Genomic DNA, 24,097 nt, shown 5'->3' with positions numbered 1-24,097 from the left:
CACATGGTGATGAACAATATTAAATTTATATGGAGGCCATCTTTCCCATCACCCTGAATATCGTTCTAAATTGAAGCTCTATGCTTGTCTCTTTGTTTGTTTCTTTTCATGAGCTTCTTTTGTCCTGGAGTGACCCCCACATTTTTTTGGAGGTGGTGTCACATATGTTTTAGAATGTGAAATAAGGAGAAAGACTTTGGTCTGAGGTCCTTCTGTTGGTTTGTCATGACTGTGGGCAAGAGACTTACCTTCTCTGTGCTTCCCTACCTTTAGTTATAAAATATAGTTAATAATAGACATACCTAGTAAGGTTTTGTGACAACTGGACCAGGGCTTGGCTCCGTATGTAGTAGCTACACTTTGAGCTGCTGAATGTTGCTTGAGAAAGTGAAGGGAGCTGTGTGTCTGGTCTCACTTTAAGTTGTGTCCATCACTGATGGACTCTCTGTTGTGTCCATCTCTGATGTGCACTCACTGAAGCTTGAAAATCCTCATGCTCTACCCTTTGCTATTGGCTGGCTCTTCTGTCCCTGCTGGGCTTCTAAGTGATGGATGGGCTCAAGGCTCAGCTTTAATCTTGCCTTTTATTTGTTATCTCACTTCTCCCCACTGAGAAGTGAGATCCAATTACACGGCTTAAAAACTATCTATAAACTGGTGATTCCCAATCTTGCATCCTGATATACTCAGCTCCCAACTGATATTTTGACATGTATATCTATGAGCACCTCTGACATAAAGGACAAATCCTGATCTGCACTCTCCTATCTTGTATTCTTCAAGTCTTCTTCTCTGTAAATTAGAAACACTATTTTCGCAGTTGTTAAGCCCTAACATTACACAACAGTCACAAACCACAATCATCTGTGATTCTTTTTTCTTGCTCTCTACCTCCAGGCAATCACCAGTCCTGACAGCTTTTTCTGCAGAAACTCCTGGTCCTTCACTCGTCCCCTAGAATGATACAGTAGCATCTTAGCTTTGTTATGCCAGCTTTTCTTTGTGCATGTTGACAAACCTTTTCTGTACGCAAAACCTTCAGAACTTCTTAAGGAGATCAGACAATCCCTAATTCATCTTTGGCCCCAGTGGCTTCCTGTCATATTGGAGATTAATGTGCAAACTCCTCAGTAGGATCTGGCTCTTGCTCACCTCATGGACACAGATGAGATTGTTCAACCTTGGCTTGTGTCACTGTAGCACTGTCTGTTCCTCAGATGCCCGTGAACTTGAGAGTGGCTCAAGTGGCCTTCTGTCTAGAGGGCTGCTTCTCTGGATCTGTAAGTGGCTAGTTCCTATTTGTTGTGCAGGTTCTACTTTGATGCCACTTCTCAGTGAGGGCCACCCCCTCCAGCTTCTGGCCAGGAGCAATAGGGGTATTGGGAAGAACTCCAGATGCTTCATATTTGAGCTCTCTGTTCCTTCCTTGCAGTGAATTGATAAATGACTGCAAGGCAAGGTTATCCCTTCTCCCCTGTTTCATCTGCCTCCTTGCAAAAGTATTTAAAATGTGAAAAGTTTTGACCTGCTAACCTAAAAAGAAAAGTAACCCTGGAAGCCTTTTTCGTTTTTGTTGTGTATGTTTGTGTGTGTGTGTCTGTATGTGTGTGTGTGGTGTGGTGAGGGTGCTATGCAGAGTATTTTATACAAAATGCTTTCAATATCCAAGCTGAATTTCCCTTATTTGGAAGCTAATCAGAGAGCAAAGTGCTTCTCAACTTTATCTTTCTCCCAGCTTCTACATGTGTGGTTAGGATTTCAGTCCTAATTTAGTTGTGTAGCCAGACATACCATTTAACTGAGATAATGCATTCTTAACTCTAACATCTCATGGTAGTGTCCATCTTTTAATTAAACATTTTAAAATTTAGAAGATAATAGATTGAAGTACCTGAAAAGTAAATGCACAACATAATTAATTGTAATAGAAGGAATAGCCCACGTCTCCTCCTTCCCAAGTCTTACCCATCCTTTCCTCTAAAGGAGGAAGTTATTCATTTTTATGATCACAGTTTCTTTACTATTTTTCATAGTTTTCTCATTGAAATGTGCATACCTAGTTGCTATAGTTGAGCTTGCCTTCCTTTTTGATCTTTACATAAATTTAATCATACAGTGTATTTCTTTGTGTTTGAAACTAGTCCAGTTGTCACATAGCTTTTGAATAAACATAGAAATTGACCCTTTCAACCTTGAAAGTTGAGAAAGTTACATTTGTTTTATCTGAGTTCCTTTCTCAGGAAACCAACCATTAGGACTCCCAGATAGTATCAAGGAGCTAAAACTCACCAGATCACTGCATCTGGACAATGAGCTATTAGACTCATTGTGATTGGCTAAGTGACCACCTACTTCCTGTTGACCAACTCCTCTTCCTTACCCCTTCCTAATTCCCATTTTTTCACACATGATTACATTTTTCCCTACTATATAATCCCCTAATTTTAGTCCACCTGAGAGATGGATTTGAGATTGATCTCCCATCTCCTTGGCTGCAGCACCCAAATAAAGCCTTCTTCCCTGGCAGTACTTGACTTTGATTGGCTTTCTGTACAATGAGCAACAGGACCTAGACTGAACCCCTGGTGTTATGGTAATATTTTTAACTTCTTCCCCTCCACATTCTGTTTGTGGGATTCATCCCTCTTGTCTTTCATGGCTGTATTTTCATTGCTGTAGAGTATGCTAATGCATAAGTGTGCCACAACTTACTGATTCATTTCACTATCAAAGGGCATTTCGATATCTCCAGTATCTGTGACATATAATACATATATGACATATAATACTGCAATGGACATTCTTGTAGGTGACTTCTGGTGCACATATACACATATCTCTATTGTACATGTATTAAATCATGGAATCGCACAATCTTTGCTGACAGTAGACATGCCAACTTTTTTTTTTTTTTTACTTCTCCAATTCATTCTCCAGCCTTCTCTGCTCTTCTTGTCCTGGGATTTGACTTCTGTTGACTACATCAAATGGCTCCCTTGTCCTCTGTCTTCTGTTGGGTTCAGCAAATGAGAGTTACCACAAAGAAGCCTGAGAGTAGGAAGAGAGGGCGTGGGGAGATTTTTCTCCAGCTTTCTCTCTTTGGTCATGGGTTGCAGTGGCTTTTCCCTCCAGGGAAGGCCACAGCTCCTATAGTTTATCCTCTTCTTGTGTTTATAGCTACTGCTGCTGCTTAACTGCTACCTCCCTCGCCTTTGTAGCCCTGAGGGTAGTAATGGCTTCCTGTTTTTGCTAGCCCAGGGGACTTCATCACCCTTTGTTTTTTACAAAATTCTACCTTCACCATTGTAATTTCTTTCATTAAATTTTGTTCACATACCTATTTGAATATACTATATGTCTCCTATTACAGCCCTGCTGGATAAATAAGGATGTTTCATAAATTCCAGCTGTGTGTGAGAGTTCTTGTTGCTCCACATCTTCACCAAAACTGTTGTTAGTCCTTGCTTTAGACATTCTGATGTATCTGTGGTGTTATTTCATTCAGATTTTAATTTGTATTTCCTGCATTACTAATGAAGTAGAAGACCTTTAATCTAATTAATGAGCAGTTGGATATCCTCTTTTATGACTGCCTGTGCAGTTTCTTCCCTATTTTTCCATTGGCTTGTGTGTATTACTATTGATTTGTGTGGGTTCTTTACATATTCTGGATATGAATACTAGATTAAACATGTTAAAGATATCGTCTTCCACTCCATGCATTGCCTTTTGATTCTCTTAATAGTGTCTTTTGATGAAAATAAGTTATTAATTTTTTTCTTATCTTAATGCAGTTAAATTTATTAGTCCTTCCTTTACATTTAGTGTTCCTGTGCCTTGTTTATAAAATCTTTCCCTTCCTAAATCAGGAACATACTGTTCTATATTGTGTTCCAAAAACTTCATACTTCTTGCCTGTCATATTTAGATCTACAATTTATCTGACGTTGACTTTTGTGACGGTATGAGTTACTTCTGAAGTTTCTGTTTCTCATGTGAATTTCTCATTTTGCAGCATTTACCAACAACTCCTCCCTTTCTTTACTGCTCTGCACCTTTGTAAAAAATCAACTTCTACCTTTGTCAAAAATCAAGTGTGTTCATATATGTGTGAATCTGTTTCTGGACTTTCTTCTCCATTGTCTGACTTGTTTCTACCTGCAAGAACACGGTTCTGACCTAATTGCTGTGCCTTTATAAAAATGTTGAGTAGAGCAGGTTGTCCCACCTCACTTTGTTTTTTTTTAAGATTCGCCTTTTAAAAATTGATATATAATATATATGCATAGTTATGGGATACATGTGATATTTTGTTACATGCATAGAATGTGTAATGATCAAGTCAGGGTTTTGGGGTGTCTGTCACCTTGGACATTTCTCATTTCTATGTGTTGGGAATATTGCAAGTCCTCTTTTCTGGCTAATTTGAAATATACAATACCTTGTTGTTTGTTAAGTACAGTCAGCCTACTCTGCTATATGACATCAGAACTTACGCCACCTGCCTAATTGTATGTTTGTACCCATCATACAAACTCTCTTTATCTCCACTCCCACTGCATGCTCAGCCTCCGGTAACTGTCATTCTACTATCTACCTCCATGAGATTAACTTTTTTAGCTCACACATAGGAGTGAGAACCTGTGATATTTGCCTCTTTGTGCTTGGCTTATTTTACTTAACATAATGACCTCTGGTTCTATCCATTTTGCTGCAAGTGACATGATTTCCTTATTTTGGGGGCCAAATAGTGTTCCATTGTGTATGTGTACCACATTTTGTTTACCTTTTCATCTGTTGATGGACATTTAGGTTGATTTCATATCTTTGCTATTGTGAACAGTGCTGCAGTAAACATGGAGGTGCAAGTTTTTGACATACTGACTTATTTTTCACTAGATAAATACCCATTAGTGAGATTTCTGGATTATATTGATGTTTTATTTTTATTTTTTTTTTTTTTTTGAGAAATCTCTGTACTGTTTTCTACAGTGGCCGTATTAATTTACATTCCCACCTACAGTGTAGAAGAGTTCCCTTTTCCCTGCATTCTGGCCAGCATCTGTTATTTTTTGTCTTCTAAATAATAGCCATTCTAACTAGGGTAAGATGAGATCTCATTGAGGTTTTGATTTGCATTTCCCTGATGATTAGTGATGTTGAGTATTATTTTTTTCATATGCTTTTTTGGCCATTTCAGTGTCTTCTTTTGAGAAATGTGTATTGATATTTTTTGTCCTCTTTGTAAAGGTTTTTTTTTTTTAAATTGTTGAGTTTTTTGGGTTTTGTGTATGTTCTGGCTTTTCTCTTACTGAACAGTTTGCAAATATTTTATCCCGTTCAACAGGTTTCTCATCACTCTGCTGATTGCTTCCTTTTGTTTCCTTTGCTGTGCAGAAGTGTTTTAGTTTAACATAATCTCATTTTTCTGTTTTGTTTTAGTTGCCTGTGCTTTTGAGGTCTTTAGCCGTAAAATCTTTGCTTAGATCAATGTCCTGAAGTGTTTTCTCTATACTTTATTTTAATAGTTTTATAGTTTTGGGTTTTAGGTTTAAGTCTTTCATTGATCTTGTGTTGATTTTCGTATATGGCAAGAGACAGAGGTCCAGTTTTATTCTTTTACATATGGATATCCAGTTTCTCCAGCACCATTTATTGAAGGGGGTGTCCTTTTCTCAATGTATGTTATTGATGCCTTTGTTGAAAATCAGTTGGCTGTGAATAAGTGGATTTATTTCTGGGTTGTCAATTCTGTTCCATTGGTCTATGTGTCTGTTTTTAGACCAGTATTATGCTCTTTTGGTTACTACATAGCTGTGTAATATATTTTGAAGTCAGGTTATGTGATGTTTCCAGTTTTGTTGTTTTTGTTCAGGATTCCTTTAGCTATTCAGGCTCCTTTTTGCTTACAAATTTTAGGATTTTTTTTTTTCCTGTTCCTGTGGAAAATGACATTACTATTTTATTTTATTATTTATTTATTTATTTATTTATTTATTTATTTATTTATTTATTTATTTATTTTTTGAGACGGAGTTTCGCTCTTGTTACCCAGGCTGGAGTGCAATGGCACGATCTCAGCTCACCGCAACCTCCACCTCCTGGGCTCAGGCAATTCTCCTGCCTCAGCCTCCTGAGTAGCTGGGATTACAGGCACGCGCCACCGTGCCCAGCTAATTTTTTGTATTTTTAGTAGAGACGGGGTTTCACCATGTTGACCTGGATGGTCTCAATCTCTTGACCTTGTGATCCACCCGCCTCGGCCTCCCAAAATGCTGGGATTACAGGCCTGAGCCACCACGCCCGGCCCTGACATTACTATTTTATAGGGATTACATTGAATCTGTAGATTTATTTGGATGGGAATGATCATTTTCATGATATTATTTCTGATCCATGACCATGCAATGTCTTTTCATTTGTCTCCTTTTTCATTTCTTTCATCAGTGTTTTGTAGGTTTTTTTGTAGAGGTTTTTCACTTCCTTCGTTAATTGTTTTCCTAGATTTTTTTTCCTTGTAGTTATTGTGAATAGGATTTTCTTCTTGATTTCTTTCTCAGCCAGTGCATTATTGGGTATATAAATGTTACTGATTTTTGGAAAATGTTGATTTTTGTATCCTGCAACTTTACTGAATTTGTTTAGTAAATCTGAGAGTTTTTGGTGGAGTCTTTAGGTTTTTCTAGATGTAAGATCATGTCATCTACAAAGAGGGACAATTTGACTTATTTTCCAGTTTGGATGGCTTTTATTTCTTTCTCTTGACTGACTGCTCCGGCTAAGACTTCCCTTGCTGTATTTAATAGACGTGATAAAAATGGGCATCCTTGTCTTGTTCAAGTTCTACTTTCAGCCTTTTCCCATTCTGTATAACGTTAGCTGTGGCTTAATCATGTATGGACTTTATTTTATTAAATGTATTTCTTCTGTACCTAGTTTGTTGAGAGTTTTTATTATGAAGAAATGTTAAATTTTATCAAACACTTTTTCTGCATTTGTTGATATGATTATATATGGTTTTTGTTCTTTTCTATTGATGTGACATATCACATTTATTGATTTGTGTATGTTGAACCATTCTTGGATACATCCCACTTTACCATGGTGCATTATCTTTTCGATGTGCTGTTGGGTTCAGCCTGCTAATATTTTGTTGATAACTTTTGCTGAACAAAATACTGGAAAATTGATATTCACCAGAGATATTGGCCTATATCCCTGCTCAACTGAAATGATGTTCATCAGGAATATTGGCCTGTGGTTTTCTTTTTTGCTCTGTTCTTGTCTGATTTTGGTATGAAGGTAATCCTGGCCTCGTAGAATGAATTAGGAAGAATTCCCTCCACTTTAATTTTTTGGAATAGCTTGATGAGGATTGGTATTAGTTATTCTTTGTAAGTTTGGTAGAATTCAGCAGAGAAACCATCTGGTCCTTGACTTTTCTTTGTTGGGAGATTATTTTTTCCTATTCGATCTTATTACTCATTGTTGGTCCATTTAGGTGTTCAATTTCTTTCTGATTCAATCTTGGCAGGTTGTATGTATTCAGAAATGTATCAGTTTCCTCCAGGTTTTTCAGTTTGTATTAGTCACTGATGATCTTTTGCCTTTCTCACTATTAAGAGCTTCTTGTCTATTTTTGACTCTGCATTTCCATACACATTTTAGAATCACTCTGTCAAGTTCCACAAAAATTTTGTTAAAATATTGATTGGCTCTACATTGAATCTATTGATCAATTTGAAGAAAATTCTTATCTTTGATTATTAAGTTTTTCAATTCCTGAATATATCTATCCATCTATTTTGTCTTCTTTTAATAATATTTTATAGTTTTTGGTGTAAAGGTTTACACATATTATGTTAGATTTATTTCCATATTGTAAGGTGTTTTTGATGCTATGAAAATAGCATTTAAAATTTTTGATTTCTATTGATGTTTGTGTTGATATATAGAACTGAAATTCTTCAGTGACAAACTTTTCAAACTCACTTATTAATTCTAATAATTTATTTTCAAATTCTTTTGGATATTCTCTGTAAAAAGTGATGTCATCTGTAAATAAAGTTTTATTTACGTTTTCCCAATCCTTTAACATTTCATTTCATTTCCTTGCCTTACTACTAACTAGGACCTCCAATTCAGTTTCCGACAAACATGGTTATATGTTGGGCTTCGTCTTTCCCCCCAACTTCAAATGATTAAATTTTAAAGTTTTGACATGAAAGTGTGTGGTTTACTGTAGGTTTCGGTAGATGCCCTTTATCAATTTGAAGTTCCTGTTTATTTCTAATTTACTAGGAATTTAAAATATGAATAGTGAATTTCATTAAAGCTTTTCATCTTTTGTATAAAATTTTATAAATTTTCTTTACAATGTAAATTTGATTATTTATATTGATTGAAGCAAGCTTTTATTCTTTTTTTTTTTTTTTTTTTTTTTTTTTTTTTTTTTTAGAGACAGAGTTTCGCTCTTGTTACCCAGGCTGGAGTGCAATGGCCGATCTTGGCTCACCGCAACCTCTGCCTCCTGGGTTCAGGCAATTCTCCTGCCTCAGCCTCCCAAGTAGCTGGGATTACAGGCACATGCCACCATGCCCAGCTAATTTTTTGTATTTTTAGTAGAGACAGGGTTTCACCATGTTGACCAGGATGGTCTTGATCTGTTGATCTTGTGATCCACCCGCCTCAGCCTCCCAAAGTGCTGGGATTACAGGCCTGAGTCACCGCACCTGGCCCGAAGCTTTTATTCTTAAAATCCAATTTGTTCACAATATTTTTATTGTTTTCTATACTGTTGGGTTTGGTTTTCTAGAATTTTATTTAGGATTTTGCATCTATATTTATGTATGAAATTGGCCTATAATTTTCCTTTTAAAATAATTTTCTAATGACATTTCTGTATCAAGCTTTCTTTTCTTTTATCTGAAAAGCTTATGTAAGACTGGCTTCACATTTTTCTTTTTAATGCATGTTAGCATTTGCAGATAAATCAGTCTGTCCTGGAACTTTCCTTTTTTATTTATTTTTAGAGTTTTCCTCTAAGAGGTTTGAGATTTTTCAGTCAATGTCTTTAATAGTTATAGAAATTCAGGTTTTGTGTTTCTTATTTTGACAGTTTTAGTAAGTGACCTTTTCCAAGGATATTGTCTATTTCAACTAAATGTTCACATTTATTGATAGGAAATTGATCAGATGAATGTTCTATTATCCTTTCAATGTCTGTAGCATCTGTAGTAATAGCCCACTTTTCATTGTTGACTTTGGTTATTTTAACCTTCTCTCTTTTCTCTCTGTAATCACCAGTCACTATCCATAACTAATCTTTTCAGATAACCAGGTTTGGCTTTGTTATCTTTTCTACCATATGCTTGTTTACAAATTTCTTAATTTTGTTCTTATTTTTGTTGTTTTTTTTCTTCTTTCTTTTGGTTTTTCTAAGGTTTTTGAGGTTGATGACTTTGCTTCTTTCCCATGGAAGCTCGCCCACAGAAACAGTAACATTATTATGGCTCCACTCCGTATTGACTCTTCCATTTTATTTGCAGAACCAAGCCTAGTTCAAGTTAGTATTAAAATATAAATGACTCCTACAGCCATCTCTTTATGCAGTGCCATAAAATGTGCTCTGATCAGAAGGATTTTATATTATGCATTTTGAATTATTCTTGTGAATCTTCAATGCCCAAATGAATCAGCGACAAATATTTATCCGTAGATGTCAAGATATTTCCTCATACTGATATATTTCTCAGCATAACCTCCCCTGCAGTTTCTTTGCTCCTTTCCTGATCAAGCAAATCCTTCACCCAATTTCCCTTACAATCTGAATATTCCCTATTTTTGTGGACTCAGCTCAAGTTTCTTTTTCCTAGGAGTTTTTTTTAAAACAAGTTTCACTTGTTATTTTACTAACAACGTATTTAATAAAGTAAATGCTCAATAAATATTCTTGTCTCAATGAATAAACTTCAGCCTCTTTGTATCTGCATTAATATATTTATGTATCTAAAAGTCTAATTGGTAGCCTATTATAAGTTTTAATTAATATATTTAAATTTGCTTCCCATTTCAGTATTTCTATATTACGAATTATTTAAAAATACTTTCTCTGATCACAAAGGTAGCACACACTTGTTTTATCCCAGATTTTCTCAACTGTTTGACTTGAAGAGGGGGCAGTTACTCCATGATCCAAACCTCAAAACTGAAATTTGTATTTTAAGATGTTTTCTCTGCATATGCTAATATGCATACGTAGTAATTTTCTAAAACTTATTATGCTTTGAACATTTTTCTATTCAGTGAATTCATATTTATCTCCTTCTTAGTACAGTGTAGTATCATTATCCAATATCTGATTTATTTTCATTTTTTTATTACTGTTACTGTACAGTGTAATAATGGACATTCTTTGTACCTATAACTGCCTTTTGTGAGTAGTTCTCAAAATGAATTTCTAGAATATCCATTGTGGAGTCAAAGGCTATGTTATTTTATTCCCAATATACAGGAATGCCAATGCTCTTTCTTCCATATTGTTGCCAGTGCTACAAAATATTAACTTTTTTCGTTGTTATCTGGATAAGCCCAAATACTGTGTGGTGGTTTATTTATTTTTATTTTCTTCAATCTGTTTCCCTTTCCTTGGATGGTTTATACTTATTGATAGTAAACTCCTGTGATGCTGACTTGTGGTCATCCAGGTTCTTTTGCATTGTGTGGGTGAGGATGGCCAGCACACACTCTTATACATGTGCCAGCTGTTGGCTTATGTGATGTGTTACAGTCAATATATCCCATCTGACAATATACCTTCTATTTGTCTGACTGTCATGCACACACTGCACTCACACAAGCACATTACAAGGCTGATAAAATTGAATTGCTCTATTCCAGTTCTCAACTGGGACAATGTTTGATTGTACCTTCAGGGACATTTGGCCATGTCGAAAGACAGTTTTGCTTGTCATAACTGGGAGTCATGAAGGTGCTACTGGCATCCAGTGGGTAGAGGCCAGGAATGCTAGCAAACATCCTGCCGTGCACAGCACAGCCCCCCACCACAACAGATAATTAACCAGCCCAAAATGTCGATACTTCCAAGGTTGAGAAACCCCTTAGTATATTGCAGGTGACATTTTAGTGCTTTGATGATTTGTTGTATCACAAGTGTACCAGTTTGTGTTCATTTTAACACATTTATTCTTTCTCAAAAATTGGGATGTGTCTTACAAGTGATTGACTAGAAAGTATTATGGTGAATTCTGATTGGCAGAATTATTTTTTCTTTCCTAGTGATACTTTAAATCATGATGTACTTTACATCTTACAATCCAAAGTCTTAGAATTGATGAAATATGATCTGATTGTGTCGTATCTTTGATCTCTACATATGTATAAGTCTAATTTCAGTGTAGGAATAGGAAGTTTCATGTGTAGCATGAGAGTGTCATTGCTGTATTTGTAGGTATTAAAAATCAATCAATGTCTAGCTTTGCATCCATAGGCGCTCCACTTTATGCCTGCTCTTAGGCAATACATAATATCCAATGTTGGAAGCAATTTCATATTTAGTTTTATGTTAAAATCGTTCTTAGGTTAAGTAAATCGATAAAATACTGATAGAATGTTCAAAATTAAGGTGGAATGATTGATTTATTCATCTGAGAGTTTATGAATCATTCCTGTATCTATTGATTTTCTTCTTCATTTATATTCATTACCTTTACATTCAGGAAAATTATTGAAAATTCTGGGGGTTTTCAGTGTTGGGGAAGCATCTGTTAGATTGCTAACTTTTTCGCTCGAAACCTTCTGTTATCTTACATTTACAAGCAGTCTAATAATCCAGTGAATCCCTTACATGCTGAATGCTGGGAAAAGGTCATGACAGAATATCTAGTTTTCAAATCTTGGTTTGTTAAAGATCAGAAACCTTCCTTCCAGATCTTGGTTTGTTAAAGGGTCACCTAAACTAAAGCATATTCAGATGATGGCTGTGTGATTTAATGGAGTGAGCTTTTATCCCTGGCTCTTATCGTAGAAAATCTGTATGTGGTCAGAGGGAAATGGATTTCAATGTGTACTGTCAATTCTTCTTTTGCATTTGTTAAGTGAGAAAAAAATTAGGCAGTTGAAAGGTGGCGGTTTTGAGTTATTAAGAATGATCGGGATTAGCCTCAGCTTCCATGGGTCACTACGAGGTAGCCGCTGATACTTCACATCTGTTTTTGGTTTGCAGTAACTGACAAAGAAGCGCAATGTATGTATAGCCCTATTGTTAGTGCTGTTCCACTCTTTTAAGACAAAAAGCTCCCCACTCCAAAGGTACAGAAATACTTTCAACTCCAAATTACAGATTAGGCAAAACCTCTTGAGTTAAGGGTCACTAAAGGCAGTCGAACAATTTCTTTGTGAACTTCCCAGTATTCTGGCTGTTAAAGAAAAATAGTAAAATAAAAAGAGCTCCCCAGTGTAACAATTCCGTAAAACAGAGCGTGATGTGTGAGACACATTAATGTTTTCCATTCCTGATGAAAAGCTCAAATAACTTTAAGTAATGTGGAATCCAGGATCTCAAATCCTAGCTCCATCTGGGATTGGACAACGTGTTGTCTACAGGAATTCCTTGTGTGAGTTTAATTATAACTTGATTTCTTTAAAGAAGCTTTACAGATGTTTGGGGAGAATCCCACTCAGGACTGTGGGTTTTCTTTCTCCTGCTCTCCTTGGGGAAGGAGCACACAGGACTAAGGTTCTGAGAAAGGGAGACACACTCTGAATCTGTGCACGTCCCTGTGCCCACAGCAAAGGCCCCGTCCAGTGGTCAGTGAGGCCCACCGTTGCAGCCTTCCAGATGGCTCTCATTAGAGTCAAAATTGACTGAGGGAAGCCCCCGGGGCGTTTTGGAAGCCTTAGAGACCGTGCTAGGGACAAAGCCCCTGATTTCCAGGAGCTAATGTTTCAGAGAAAATAATAACAGCACCTTCTAAACACTAGGGCTTTTCTTCTTAGTAACTCAAGGTAATGAATCCCCACCCTCTCCCTCTGCTTCTCATTTACCACCCCCATTTCTCTGCAAGTCCTAGAGGGGAAAATTGGAGTTATTCCACATCTCCTTGGGAAAGTAATCTGAGGTTGATGGGCAGAGAGGTTTCCAGAGAATGGGGTACCAACATCATGGAGCCTGGGGAGCTGCTGGCACTGGCTGTAGAGTGAAGACCAAAGTTTGGGATGGGGGAGGAGGGTGTCTACTCTCGTCGGGTAAAGTGACCCTGAGACACCTCCGTGTTTAATGAGACCAGAAAGGAAAAGGGTGAAAAAAAGAGGAAAGAACTGTTGACGTTCACTTCTTACGTTTTTTCTGTTGAGTCAAACAACTGTTGTAATTCTGGCATGTTTTTCTCTTTGTCCAATATGCAAGTTGTTGTTTGTTTGGCTGAATGTTGCTTCTCTTCTTTTCTGCACCTCCAGTGATTGACACAATGCTTAGCATATAGCCAATGCCAGTCAAGATTTGATAAATGGATGAATGATCATACAGAAGGAGTATTTTCTGCAGTAGCAACATTGCAAAAGTTTCTTCTAGAGTAAGAAGTCTTCTGGTGGCATGATGCCAATGCCCGATTGTTGTATAACAAATCACTCCAGCACTCAGTGGCTGAAAATGGTAATGATCACTTTATTATTTATAATACCTCATGTTTCCAGGACTTGATTGGACTGAAATAGACATTATTTGCTTGGAGTCTCTTATAGCTTTACAGTCAAGTGCCAGTTGGTGCTGGAGTGACCTTCGTTTCTTCATTTATAACTCTGGGGGTTGGTGCTGGCTGTGGGTTGGGACTGATGCCTGGAACACCTACAGATGGCCTCGTCACATGTCTTGGGCTTTCTTCCCATGTAACGGCTGAAGTTTAAGAGTGGCTGTTCCCAAGAAAATCTAGTGGAAGCTCTATTCAGGTGGAAGCTGCATCACCATTCCGAGGTGGCTTTGGAAGCCATGTAGCTGAATTTCTGCTGTGGTCACAGCCCCACTCAGATTCAAGGAGTGGGAACACGGATCTCATGTTCTGATGGAGGCAAAGTCAGTGTCTCTTTATACTTAGAAGGTTATGTGTGATGGGAAATGCTATTGGGCCATCTTGGGAAATACAGTTGCTATGGTGATATGGCAAATATCTAGAGTGCAATGAATATGCCATTCTAATGGTTTCTAATAAGTACCTGTGAAACCAACCCAGTTGCCTAAATAGTTTAGTCGGAAATAATTTTAGTCAGAGTTACTTTGGAAAATGACAAGGACTAAGTTGTATACAAATGAGAGCTATTCTTTTATATTGAAATCCAGATAAATCTGCAAACTCATCACTATGCCAGCAAAATAAAGGAGGTATACTCACCCACTCATTCATTCATTCATTTGTTCTGACAGTCAGTATTTTTTTAACTGACTATCCACTTGCTTATGGGTACTATTAGGTCATTCACTGAGATGGAAATCACATAAGATACAGATTTGGGAGGGCTCTTAGAGAAAACATACCTTCCACACTTCCCAATGACTCAATCTAAGAAGATGGCTCAAAAAAGCCACTTCCACAGCTCCCAGAGTCTGCAGCTGGACTTGGGAGAGAGGTGGTGACACTGGGGAGAAGGGGAATGGGGAGTACGTGGCTTCCCACTCTGTCTCTGTCTCACCTATTCATAGATATCGATACCCTCTATTGTGTGTGTGTCTGTGTTTTTGTGTGTGTCTGTGTCTGTGTGTGTGTATATATATGTGCACGTGTGCATGTGTGTTTATATGTGTCTTTGTGTGTGTATATATGTATCTGTGTACTTGTATGTGTGTGTCTGTGCGTTTGTGTGTCTGTGCTTCTGTGTGTCTGTGTATATGTCTGTGTGTGCATTTGTGTTTGTGTGCTTGTGTGTCTGTGTGTAAATGTCTGTGTCTAGGTTTGTGCATGTGCTACTGTGTGTATGTGTGTATGTCTGTGCGTGTCTGTGTTTATGTGTGTCTTGTGTCTGTGTATGTTTGTGTGCATGTATGTGTATGTCAGTGTATGTACATATGTATGTTTATGTGTATTTGTATGCGTGTTTATGTGTGTCTGTCTTTATGTCTGTGTGTGTTTTCACATATGTGTCTCTGGGTATGTGTGTGCGTGTGTGTCTGTGTGTTTGTATGTGTGTGTATGTGTATATGTGCATGTCTGTGTCTGTGTATGTGTACATGCCTGTGTGTGTGTGTGTGTGTGTGTGAGAGAGAGAGAGAGAGAGAGACAGAGACAGAGACAGAGAGACAGAGAGAGAGTGATGTGGGAGCCATTGGTGCCTCACAACTTAAGTCCTATCTGTCATCTTAACTTTGTGGATTGTCAGCAGGCAGTTTAAAAACAGATGAAGGCACAGATGCTGGGCACATTCTGTTCAGAACTGAGGAATGGGCTGGTGCTTTGGGCATAGCTGTGTACTTGTATGTGTGTGTCTGTGCGTTTGCCTGGCCACATCCCTTCAGGGGAGCCACAGCTGGCTGGACTGAAACTGGCTTGTCCCAAATCCTTCTGCCATTGCCCTTGAGAGAACCCCTCACCTATCCTGGGGGAGTCCCAAGTTTAAGTCAGACTCTGTGCTCTTGAAGGGCTCTCCTGGACTAGCCACTGACATAGCCAGAATTGCCCTTCCCTGATACTCTGGGCTCTGTGGCCAGCTTCATTCATTTATTCGCCTAGTGCTCTTGAGTGCCATCCCTGAAACAGTCACGAGGGAATCCCTGGGGCCCCCTCCCAGTGTCAGCACTGGGGCACCAGGAAGATGGCTCTTCTCAATCTCCAATGCATTCTAGTTTCTTCTTTGAATAAAGCTGCAAAGTTACTGGTTGATTTAAAATGGAAAATTGGCACAAATGAATTAAATGATGCAGTGAGGTCACCAAGCAGTTGGGGATGAAGCCAGGGTCCCTGTTATCAGGGTGCTGCTAGGACTCTTCCATTCGGAAAAATGTCACGAAGGCTCCCAACCTCCAGGGCATGCCAGTGGACCTCTCTTGTGAAGCAGAAGTTAGCCCTGCACTCACAGTCCTCACTTCCTACCTAAGCCAGTTCATCAGCAGCAATTTGTACTGTGGATGCTGGCAGTGCTGAGCCCAGGGTTGCTTGGGCCAGCATCTTCTATCTGCAGTTGCACCCCAGAGAAGCTGGGACTGGGATGCATGACTATTACAGGGTCCAGGCCTCCTCCCATCTAGTTTGCCATGCCTCTCGCATGCAAAGGTTATGTTTGTTTCCCTTTAAAAACAGCAGACAAGCAGATGAAACACTGCCTTAATTATCCTTCTGTAGAACACACTGAAAACGAGCCTCCCTGCTCTGCTGGCAGAGGGAGAGGAAAATGTACCCTAAACCTAAACCGCAGTGGACGAAGCCTCTTCAGATGTCGGTCAGAGCCTTACCCACACACAGCCTCGCCCAAAAACCCTGAACACAAACAAACAACTCTCACCCATTGACCTCACGATTCCTTGGTATAGGAACCAAAGTGGAAGGGGGAAAGAAGGAAATACTGCAGATATTTTTAAGTACAGGCGAAGACAGAGGAAAGTTGCAAAATTGGTTATATTTTTAGCAAACATTGCCAACACACTGCATTTTGCTCAAGTGTTTTAACGTTTTGATGACCAAAAAGTCAGTGTCATTGTATAGTAAGACTATTTTCAAGAAAATCTGCATATTTAGTGCTAAGGCTTATTTTACTTTATGTATACATAAAGTATATACGTTTTTAGAAATGCTCCATGCATATTCCAAAGTACTACACAGTTTTTGAGAAAGGAATGGCCCATGGGTACATTTCACATCTGACGTGTTATAGTGTAATCCATATTCCTCCTACAACACTTAGTTCTGGAAATGTCCGAGTTTAGGCAGGCAGGCACTAGCGACAGTATTGTGTACAGAGAAAACAAACATTCTCTACATTTACCAATTTGATGCAACTCACATTGGGAATGTGTTGAACGATCTAAAATTATTGTAAAGTGGAATATTTTTCAGGCTTCAACATCACTAACAATGGTGTAGAACAATTATCCAATCTCCACGGTCAAATCTCGCCCCCCCCATATTCATGCCTTTAATCTTGTATTCAGATCTGTGTAATTCATCTTGGCTCCTAAAACATGTATATTTCTTTATGTTCTATGATAATGAACAATGAAAATATCTCGAAAACATTTCTACATTATAAATGTTAGATTTTAATTTTAACAAGTAAAAAATGCAACCACTTTGTAAAGTAATGTCAATTCAAGGAATTTGAAGCCAAGAATGAGGCATACTCGTAATCTCTCTACAGGCCTTTTTGAGGGGCGTTTAGCACCCTCTAGTGACAGCAATTCAAGCCATTCAAAGGGAACTTTGCTGCGAGGCTCACGTCTGGTTTCTAGCTGGCAAGTAAACAATGCAGTGTAGTTCTTTGGACAGGAGGTGGTTGCTTCCTAAAATCCTTGAGGCAGGATTATTTTTGTAGCTGTAAATAAAGGATGGAATAGTCTCCATCAGGCAACGGCGCCCTGGGAAAACCGTGATTTCTCCCTATCGGCTATAATGTTCTTTGGCTTATCATGGCCAGTCCACTCAGAACAAACACTTCCAGTACTCCCCGAGCAGTGCAGCCTTTCCCAAACATGTGCTGAGATCTGTGTGGGCTCAGATGACAACAACCAGTTTACTGATGTCATCGTTTCGCTTCAAGTCCGTGCATTCAACAGGATTGAACGCATTTGCATATGAGTGAATTGGAACAGAACTGGCCTGCCCTCACTTCAGCTGCACCTCTGTGTCCTCTGCACTGCTTGCAGTGGGAGATAATACAGTGTGAAGAGGGTCAAGTATAGAGAGGGGGCGAGGGCCGAGGAGGGCTCCGGTGGAGAGGATGCCATGTAGAGTGTACCACATAGCAGCTGCCGCTCCCAGTGTCCTGTGCTCCTGACTTCAAGCACGGGTGTAGGAATTCATTGCATCTGCAGGAAGCCTGGTAATACTCAGGCAAATAGGAATGAACCTGAGGCAAATGTTCTTTGCCTCCGCTTCATTTCTGATTCCATTTGTGATAGAAATAGATTAGCAAATAAATCATCAAATGAAGTGATGTTGAATTAAAGTCCACCTCAACCTAAAACTAAAGGCCGACTTTAGAAAACAGCAGGAAACATTATTAATGCAGCCTTCTCTATAAATTTCTATCAATTGAACGCTATCATAGTGCCACTTATTATCTTTAAGAAGTAACCTGTATTTTCTTTAAAAATAATTCATAAAGTAATGACAGGTTAAGACAAAAATATGTGATGCTGTTCAGTGTCTTATAGGTGAGATTGACACAATTCTTAAAAAATCATTTAAAATTCTGACTAGAAATCAAAATCAAAATGAATTTCAACAATCTGGGTTAAATTCTCAGTTTGACCAAGGTTGGTGACAGGGGACAGTGCCTGGGAAAGGACACTTTGGATCTGAGTTGGGGGCAGAGGGGATGCCAGTCTCTGGGGAGAGGGCCAGATGCTTTTGTGAATCTTAATTATATGCCCTGTGGGCATACCAAGCCCCATGGTCACCAGTGGCAACCTGACATCTATAACATCTATGCTCAGATACACCCAGTTATATAGATAAAGAAGTTGAAACTCATTTCGTGGTTTCCAAATTATATAGAGAAGTCTAATAATTGGAACAATACACTTAAAAGTTCTTTTAACCTAAATAATTGTGGAAAAAATAATTTCTCCTCTTAGGTTTCTTTTTTAAAACCACAGGTAATACATTGACATATTTGGAGCCCTTGATAATGGTTTTAATATTCCCGCATTTTAAAGTCATATGGAGTTGAGCAAGAGCAAAATTGGCATAAACTTGAGAATATGTGGGATGCTTATGAAATTGTGTTTATTGAAATCATTGCTCCATATGAGCTTATAGAACTGAACTGACGTGTGCTTCAAGTTTGAGGAAATTGCAACTTGGTGTTGAGAAGTTGAGGATTTGGTATGTGATAACAGTTTCCTCGTTTCTATTAGTTCAGAACAACCAAGAGACTGAAGAATACATTAACTACTTAGAGAAAGAATTGAAACAATGGTTATTTAAATTGTAATTGGATGATTTCTTAATGTGCTGCTGGGGGATGTGGCACTCTCCCTCCATACACAGGCTCATACGCTCACACATTCATACACTCACACTCACATAGTTTTATCCAATGGAGTGAAGCCATAATCATGAAGAATGCTGTGAAGAGAAAAACTGTCCTTAAACAGCACCGAATGGGTGACCTTGAGGGCTGTGAGTGCCTTAACACCGCATATGTTCTCAGGCAAATCCTCCAGCTGATGCCGGTGGAAAAGTTCCCCGGAGTGATGGAGTTTTCCATTGTGTGGGCAGCCCCAGATACTTGATTCTTATCTGCAATCTCAGGCATGTGCCTGGCAAAAATCCTTGGGCCATCGTTCTTTGCAGGGCTCTCATGAATAATCCAAACACTATTTTAAATTCCTGTGTCATCTTAGGGAGAGTATACAGCACTTTTGTCCTATTGTTTTGTCCTATAAAACCTGCGTTCCATGGGTCGCTTCCAGGCTCTGAAGTTTTATGTGTGTAGAACTTGAGGAGACTGAGATAGGCTTTCGGAATGCCGAAACGGGCAGTGACTACACAGAGCCCTGTAATCCTGGCTTCCTGAGTGCCTACCGGAGTTCCTGGCAGGAAAAGGCATGCCATTAATATCACCTGAATGGATTGATGTTGCGTAGATGACCTCCACAAATCTCATGAGCATTTCTTAATAAAAATGCCAAAAAAAAAAAGAGCTTCTCTATGCTTGCTGTAGACATTGAAAAAAGAACATGCATTTGGGTATATACGCAGAAAAGGTTTGATACCTATAAGTATTCTGGGCTGTACTTTTACAGAACAGGCCTGTGTTTTTCAGATAGTTACATAAATATACAAAGTTGCATGTTACTTACACATTTTTATATTAGGATATAATTTATGTTTATTACAAATTTATTTTTTGAAAATATCAGTGAACCAAAGAAAAAACCAAAAAGATTCTCTGCCATTAGTATTATAATATATAGCTGTCAGTATTTTTACTTTGCCTTTTAATTTTTTTTTATATTTTGACTATGAAAAAAACTGGTTTTTTATTTTTTCTGAGACAAAGTCTCACTTTGTTGCCCAGGCTGGAGTACAGTGGTGCAATCTCAGCTCACTGCAACCTTTACCTCCTGGGTTCAAATGATTCTTCTGCCTCGGCCTCCTGAATAGCTGGAACTGTAGGCATGTGCCACCATCCAGCTAATTTTTGTATTTGTAGTAGAGACGGGGTTTCACTATGTGGGCCCGGCTGGTCTTGAACTCCTGACATCATGATCTGCCCTCCTCAGCCTCCCAAAGTGCTGGGATTACAGGCATGAGCTACCCGCTCCCTCGACCCAACAAAGGCTTATTTAGCAAAAGATCCAATATGAAAACATACATGACCTAATTTTTACATCACAGTAAAACAGGCTCTTTGGAGAGGAGACATGGGTTTCTCTGCTGAACAGCCGTTATTTATACTCATTCCAAGGTTTCTAGCATGACGATACTATTTCCTTGTATTACCACCATTCCAATATTGTTCTGCTGCCAACTAGTTGACATCTCCACACATTCATCTATCACAAGATTCATAAAGGGATCAAGTCCTCATAATATTCCTTGGACATGTCTGCCACCACTCAATTTCATTTTTCAACTTGGGAACGTGAGCTTCACTCATGGTGTCTATTCCTTGGGTTCACAGATGCCTTGGAACGGAATGCATAGCCACCTCACCTGCCTTTTTATTTTTAACAAAATGGGTCTGCGATATAATTCTCCTATATACTGTGATTTTTAACTAACCAGGTAGCATATCAGAGCAGTTTTCCTTTTGCTAAGTATTCATCTACTACATCATTTTCCTGCAATGTTTTTGAGGATGGACATTCCATTGTATGAATGTTTAACACAGGGATAGAGACATGAATGAGTCATGAGTGAATCTTCTGTTGTGTCCCCACAGATGTGGAGGTTCAGATGGGTCCCCTCTCTTTGCTCTGCTCATGTATCACACCGAGAACCATGTGTCTGTCATTCAGAATCTTCTCAGCTCCTGACCTTCCTCCCCGTATTTCACACAGAGAACTTAGTAAGAGAACAATGATGAGAACTTGTCCAATTTTTAGAAAATCGGAAGAAATGGGCCTGGCGCAGTGGCTCACACCTGTAGTCCCAGCACTCTGGGAGGCCGAGGCAGGAGATCACAAGGTCAAGAGATTGAGACCATCCTGGCCAACATGGTGAAACCCCGGCTCTACTGAAAATACAAAAATTAACTGGGCATGGTGGCACATGCCTGTAGTCCCAGATACTCAGGAGGCTGAGGTAGGAGAATCACTTCAGGGAAGCTAAGAGAGCTTTTCTCCTCAGCACTCCGGAATTCTAGTGGAAGCTGCCCAGATAAAACAGCTCAGGACTTTGAAATTTTCGGGGAAACAAAATTTTAATCAGCCTGCCATCTTATTCATTGTTCAGAGATGAAAGGAGCAGAAGTCAACATCCCCTCAAAACGTACATGCTGACAACTTAGGTACTGATTTGCACCGAATGATTTTCTTAAAATATACTCTTTTCTTTTCCTTCTTTCTCTTCTTCCCTCCCTCCCTTCTTCTCTCCCTTCTTCCCTCCCTCTCTTTTTTCCTTCTTTCCCTTCCCTCCTTTCCTCATTCCCTTCTTCTCTCCTTCCTTTCTCTCTTCCTTCCCTCTCTTCTTCCCTCCCTTCCTTCTCTCTCTTCCTTCCTTTCTCCTTCTTCTTCCTTTTTTTCTTGCCCTCCTCCTCCTCCTCCTCCCTCCTCCTCCCTCCTCCTCCTCCTCCCTCCTCCTCCCTCCTCTCCTCCTCCTCCTCCTCCCTCCTCTCCTCCTCCTCCTCCCTCCTCTCCTCCTCCTCCTCCTCCCTCCTCTCCTCCTCCTCCTCCTCCTCCCTCCTCCTCCTCCTCCTCCCTCCTCCTCCTCCCTCCTCCTCCTCCTCCCTCCTCCTCCTCCTCGTCCTCCCTCCTCCTCCCTCCTCCTCCTCCCTCCTCCTCCTCCTCCTCCGTCCTCCTCCTCCTCCGTCCTCCTCCTCCTCCGTCCTCCTCCTCCTCCGTCCTCCTCCTCCTCCTCCTCCCTCCTCCTCCTCCTCCTCCTCCTTCCTCCTCCTCCTCCTCTCTTTCTTCCCCATTTTCCTCCTTAACTTTCTCCTTCTCCTCCTTCTTCTAGCCCAACACAAGGTGCTAAGTCAGAGGTAAATAAAAGCCAGAATGGGCTGGGCTGATGAACAGAACCTCCTCCTCCTCCTCCCTCCTCCTCCCCCTCCTCCCTCCTCCTCCCCCTCCTCCCTCCTCCTCCCCCTCCTCCCTCCTCCTCCTCTTCCTCCCTCCTCCTCCTCCCTCCTCCTCCTCCCTCCTTCTCCTCCTCCTTCTCCTCCTCCTCCTCCCTCCTCCCTCCTCCTCCTCCTCCCTCCTCCTCCTCCCTTCTCCTCCTCCCTCCTCCTCCTCCCTCCTCCTCCTCCCTTCTCCTCCTCCTCCTTCTCCTTCTCCTCCCTCCTCCTCCTCCTCCTCCTCCTCCTCCGGCTGATGAACAGAGCCTCTGATACACGCCAGCCTAAAGTCTAAGTGAAATCCATTTATTGAACGTCTGCCTCTGAAATCAGGAATTGCTGGATGACTCAGGATTTGGTCTATTGTGTTCTCGGGGTCCCCTATTGAGACCACACCTCTTTATGGGTCCTGCGTTCCTGTAGCTAGATTCAAAGCAAAATGTTTCTTCCAAGCAATTTCCTGAAAATGAGTAATTAAAGTCCTGAACCCTCTAGGGAATGTTCAGGCCTGCATTAGCTGTACTTCCTTCGAGGAGAAAACAGACGTGTGACCCTGAACTTATGGCTTGGATTTTAAAGGTGTACTGGGGCCCTCACATGGCATCTCTGGGTAGTCAAAAGGAATGAAGATCTGTTGTCTGCAACATGGATGTTTGTCAGAGTGAGGCCAGCTCACTGACATTCTGGGACATTTGTAGTAATTTTAGTTATTTGGATTTTAAATCAATACTTGGAAACAAGACTTGGGTAGGTTTATTTTTCCTCTTTATCTTTCTTGTTCTTTAAGCCTAGAGTCTGCGTTTTCAGCAACTTTGTGGTAGAACAAATAAGAACTGCGTGTATTTGGAAGGAGAAAATGAAACTGTTCTGGGACACTCACATGAAATGTTGAATACCTATAGGCTGTTAAAAATTAGGCAGTAAATAAATGGCTGTTACTAAACATGGCCATCGATTAACATGAGGTAGACTCCGCCTGCGAAGGTTCCCTGTAGGAGAGAGGAGTCCAAGTCCTCTTGGGCCTAGTAAGAAACGTTGTGAAGAATCGGGCTGCAAAGGGCTGGCACCGGGGCAGTGGGGCGCCCTTAACGCCTTGGCTCCAGGGTGCTGGCAGCTTGTGTGAAGCCATGCGGCATCCCATTACATCAGCATCCTGCCTTGGTCTCAGACCCGTGTGTCACACAGCAGCACACCGGTCACACCTGCTGTGGCAGTCCCCATCCCAATTGATGCCCTTTTTTTTTTAATTAAAAAAAAAATCTCCTGGCTGCATATCATCAAGAAAAACAACATTGTTTTCAGGGTCTCTTATCTCTCCACTCCCAAATATCCTGTTTCTTTGGGCTGGACAGCCAGGACCAATAGAAACCTCTTCCTGCCATTGGCTGACTTCATTTCCCAGACTTAGCACAATCTCATCCGCTCTAAACAACCTCATCAAAACTACTTTCTGGTCAGAGAGAAGCAATAATTATTATTAACATTTATTAACGATCAATAAACTTGATTGCATTATGGCCAGCACTATTAAGGTAAGGAAAGGGTTCCTTTTAATTTGACAAAATCTTGTTCTTGTTACTCTTTTCTTTGGTTTCCTTTATCAAGGCAGATAAGTTAGGGTTGGGCAACACCCCCACTGCCACAATAGAGGACA

At 39.8% G+C, this 24,097-nt stretch overlaps 1 protein-coding gene and 1 pseudogene across 5 annotated transcripts in view; one reads left to right on the top strand and one right to left on the bottom strand.

The window, feature by feature from the left end:
- Positions 1–24,097, top strand: part of ERG (ETS transcription factor ERG) — a 281,372-nt gene that overhangs the window by 141,566 nt on the left and 115,709 nt on the right. For 2 of the 5 annotated variants that reach the window (XM_035283371.3, XM_002761422.6), the window contains exon 1: positions 23,861–23,975. The exons of the other annotated variants lie outside the window; for them this stretch is intronic. In XM_035283371.3, coding sequence (XP_035139262.1) covers positions 23,958–23,975 — 18 coding nt within the window. In that variant the 5' untranslated portion in view covers positions 23,861–23,957. Of the gene's footprint in view, positions 1–23,860; positions 23,976–24,097 lie in introns of those variants that run through there. 5 annotated transcript variants of the gene reach the window in all.
- Positions 20,625–20,826, bottom strand: LOC118149975 (small nuclear ribonucleoprotein G pseudogene; annotated as a pseudogene).

Source organism: Callithrix jacchus, chromosome 21 (genome assembly GCF_049354715.1).
Source record: "Callithrix jacchus isolate 240 chromosome 21, calJac240_pri, whole genome shotgun sequence".
NCBI lineage: Eukaryota > Metazoa > Chordata > Mammalia > Primates > Cebidae > Callithrix > Callithrix jacchus.
The sequence above is the reverse complement of the archived record's forward strand: the minus strand, read 5'-3'. Positions and strand labels throughout refer to the sequence as shown.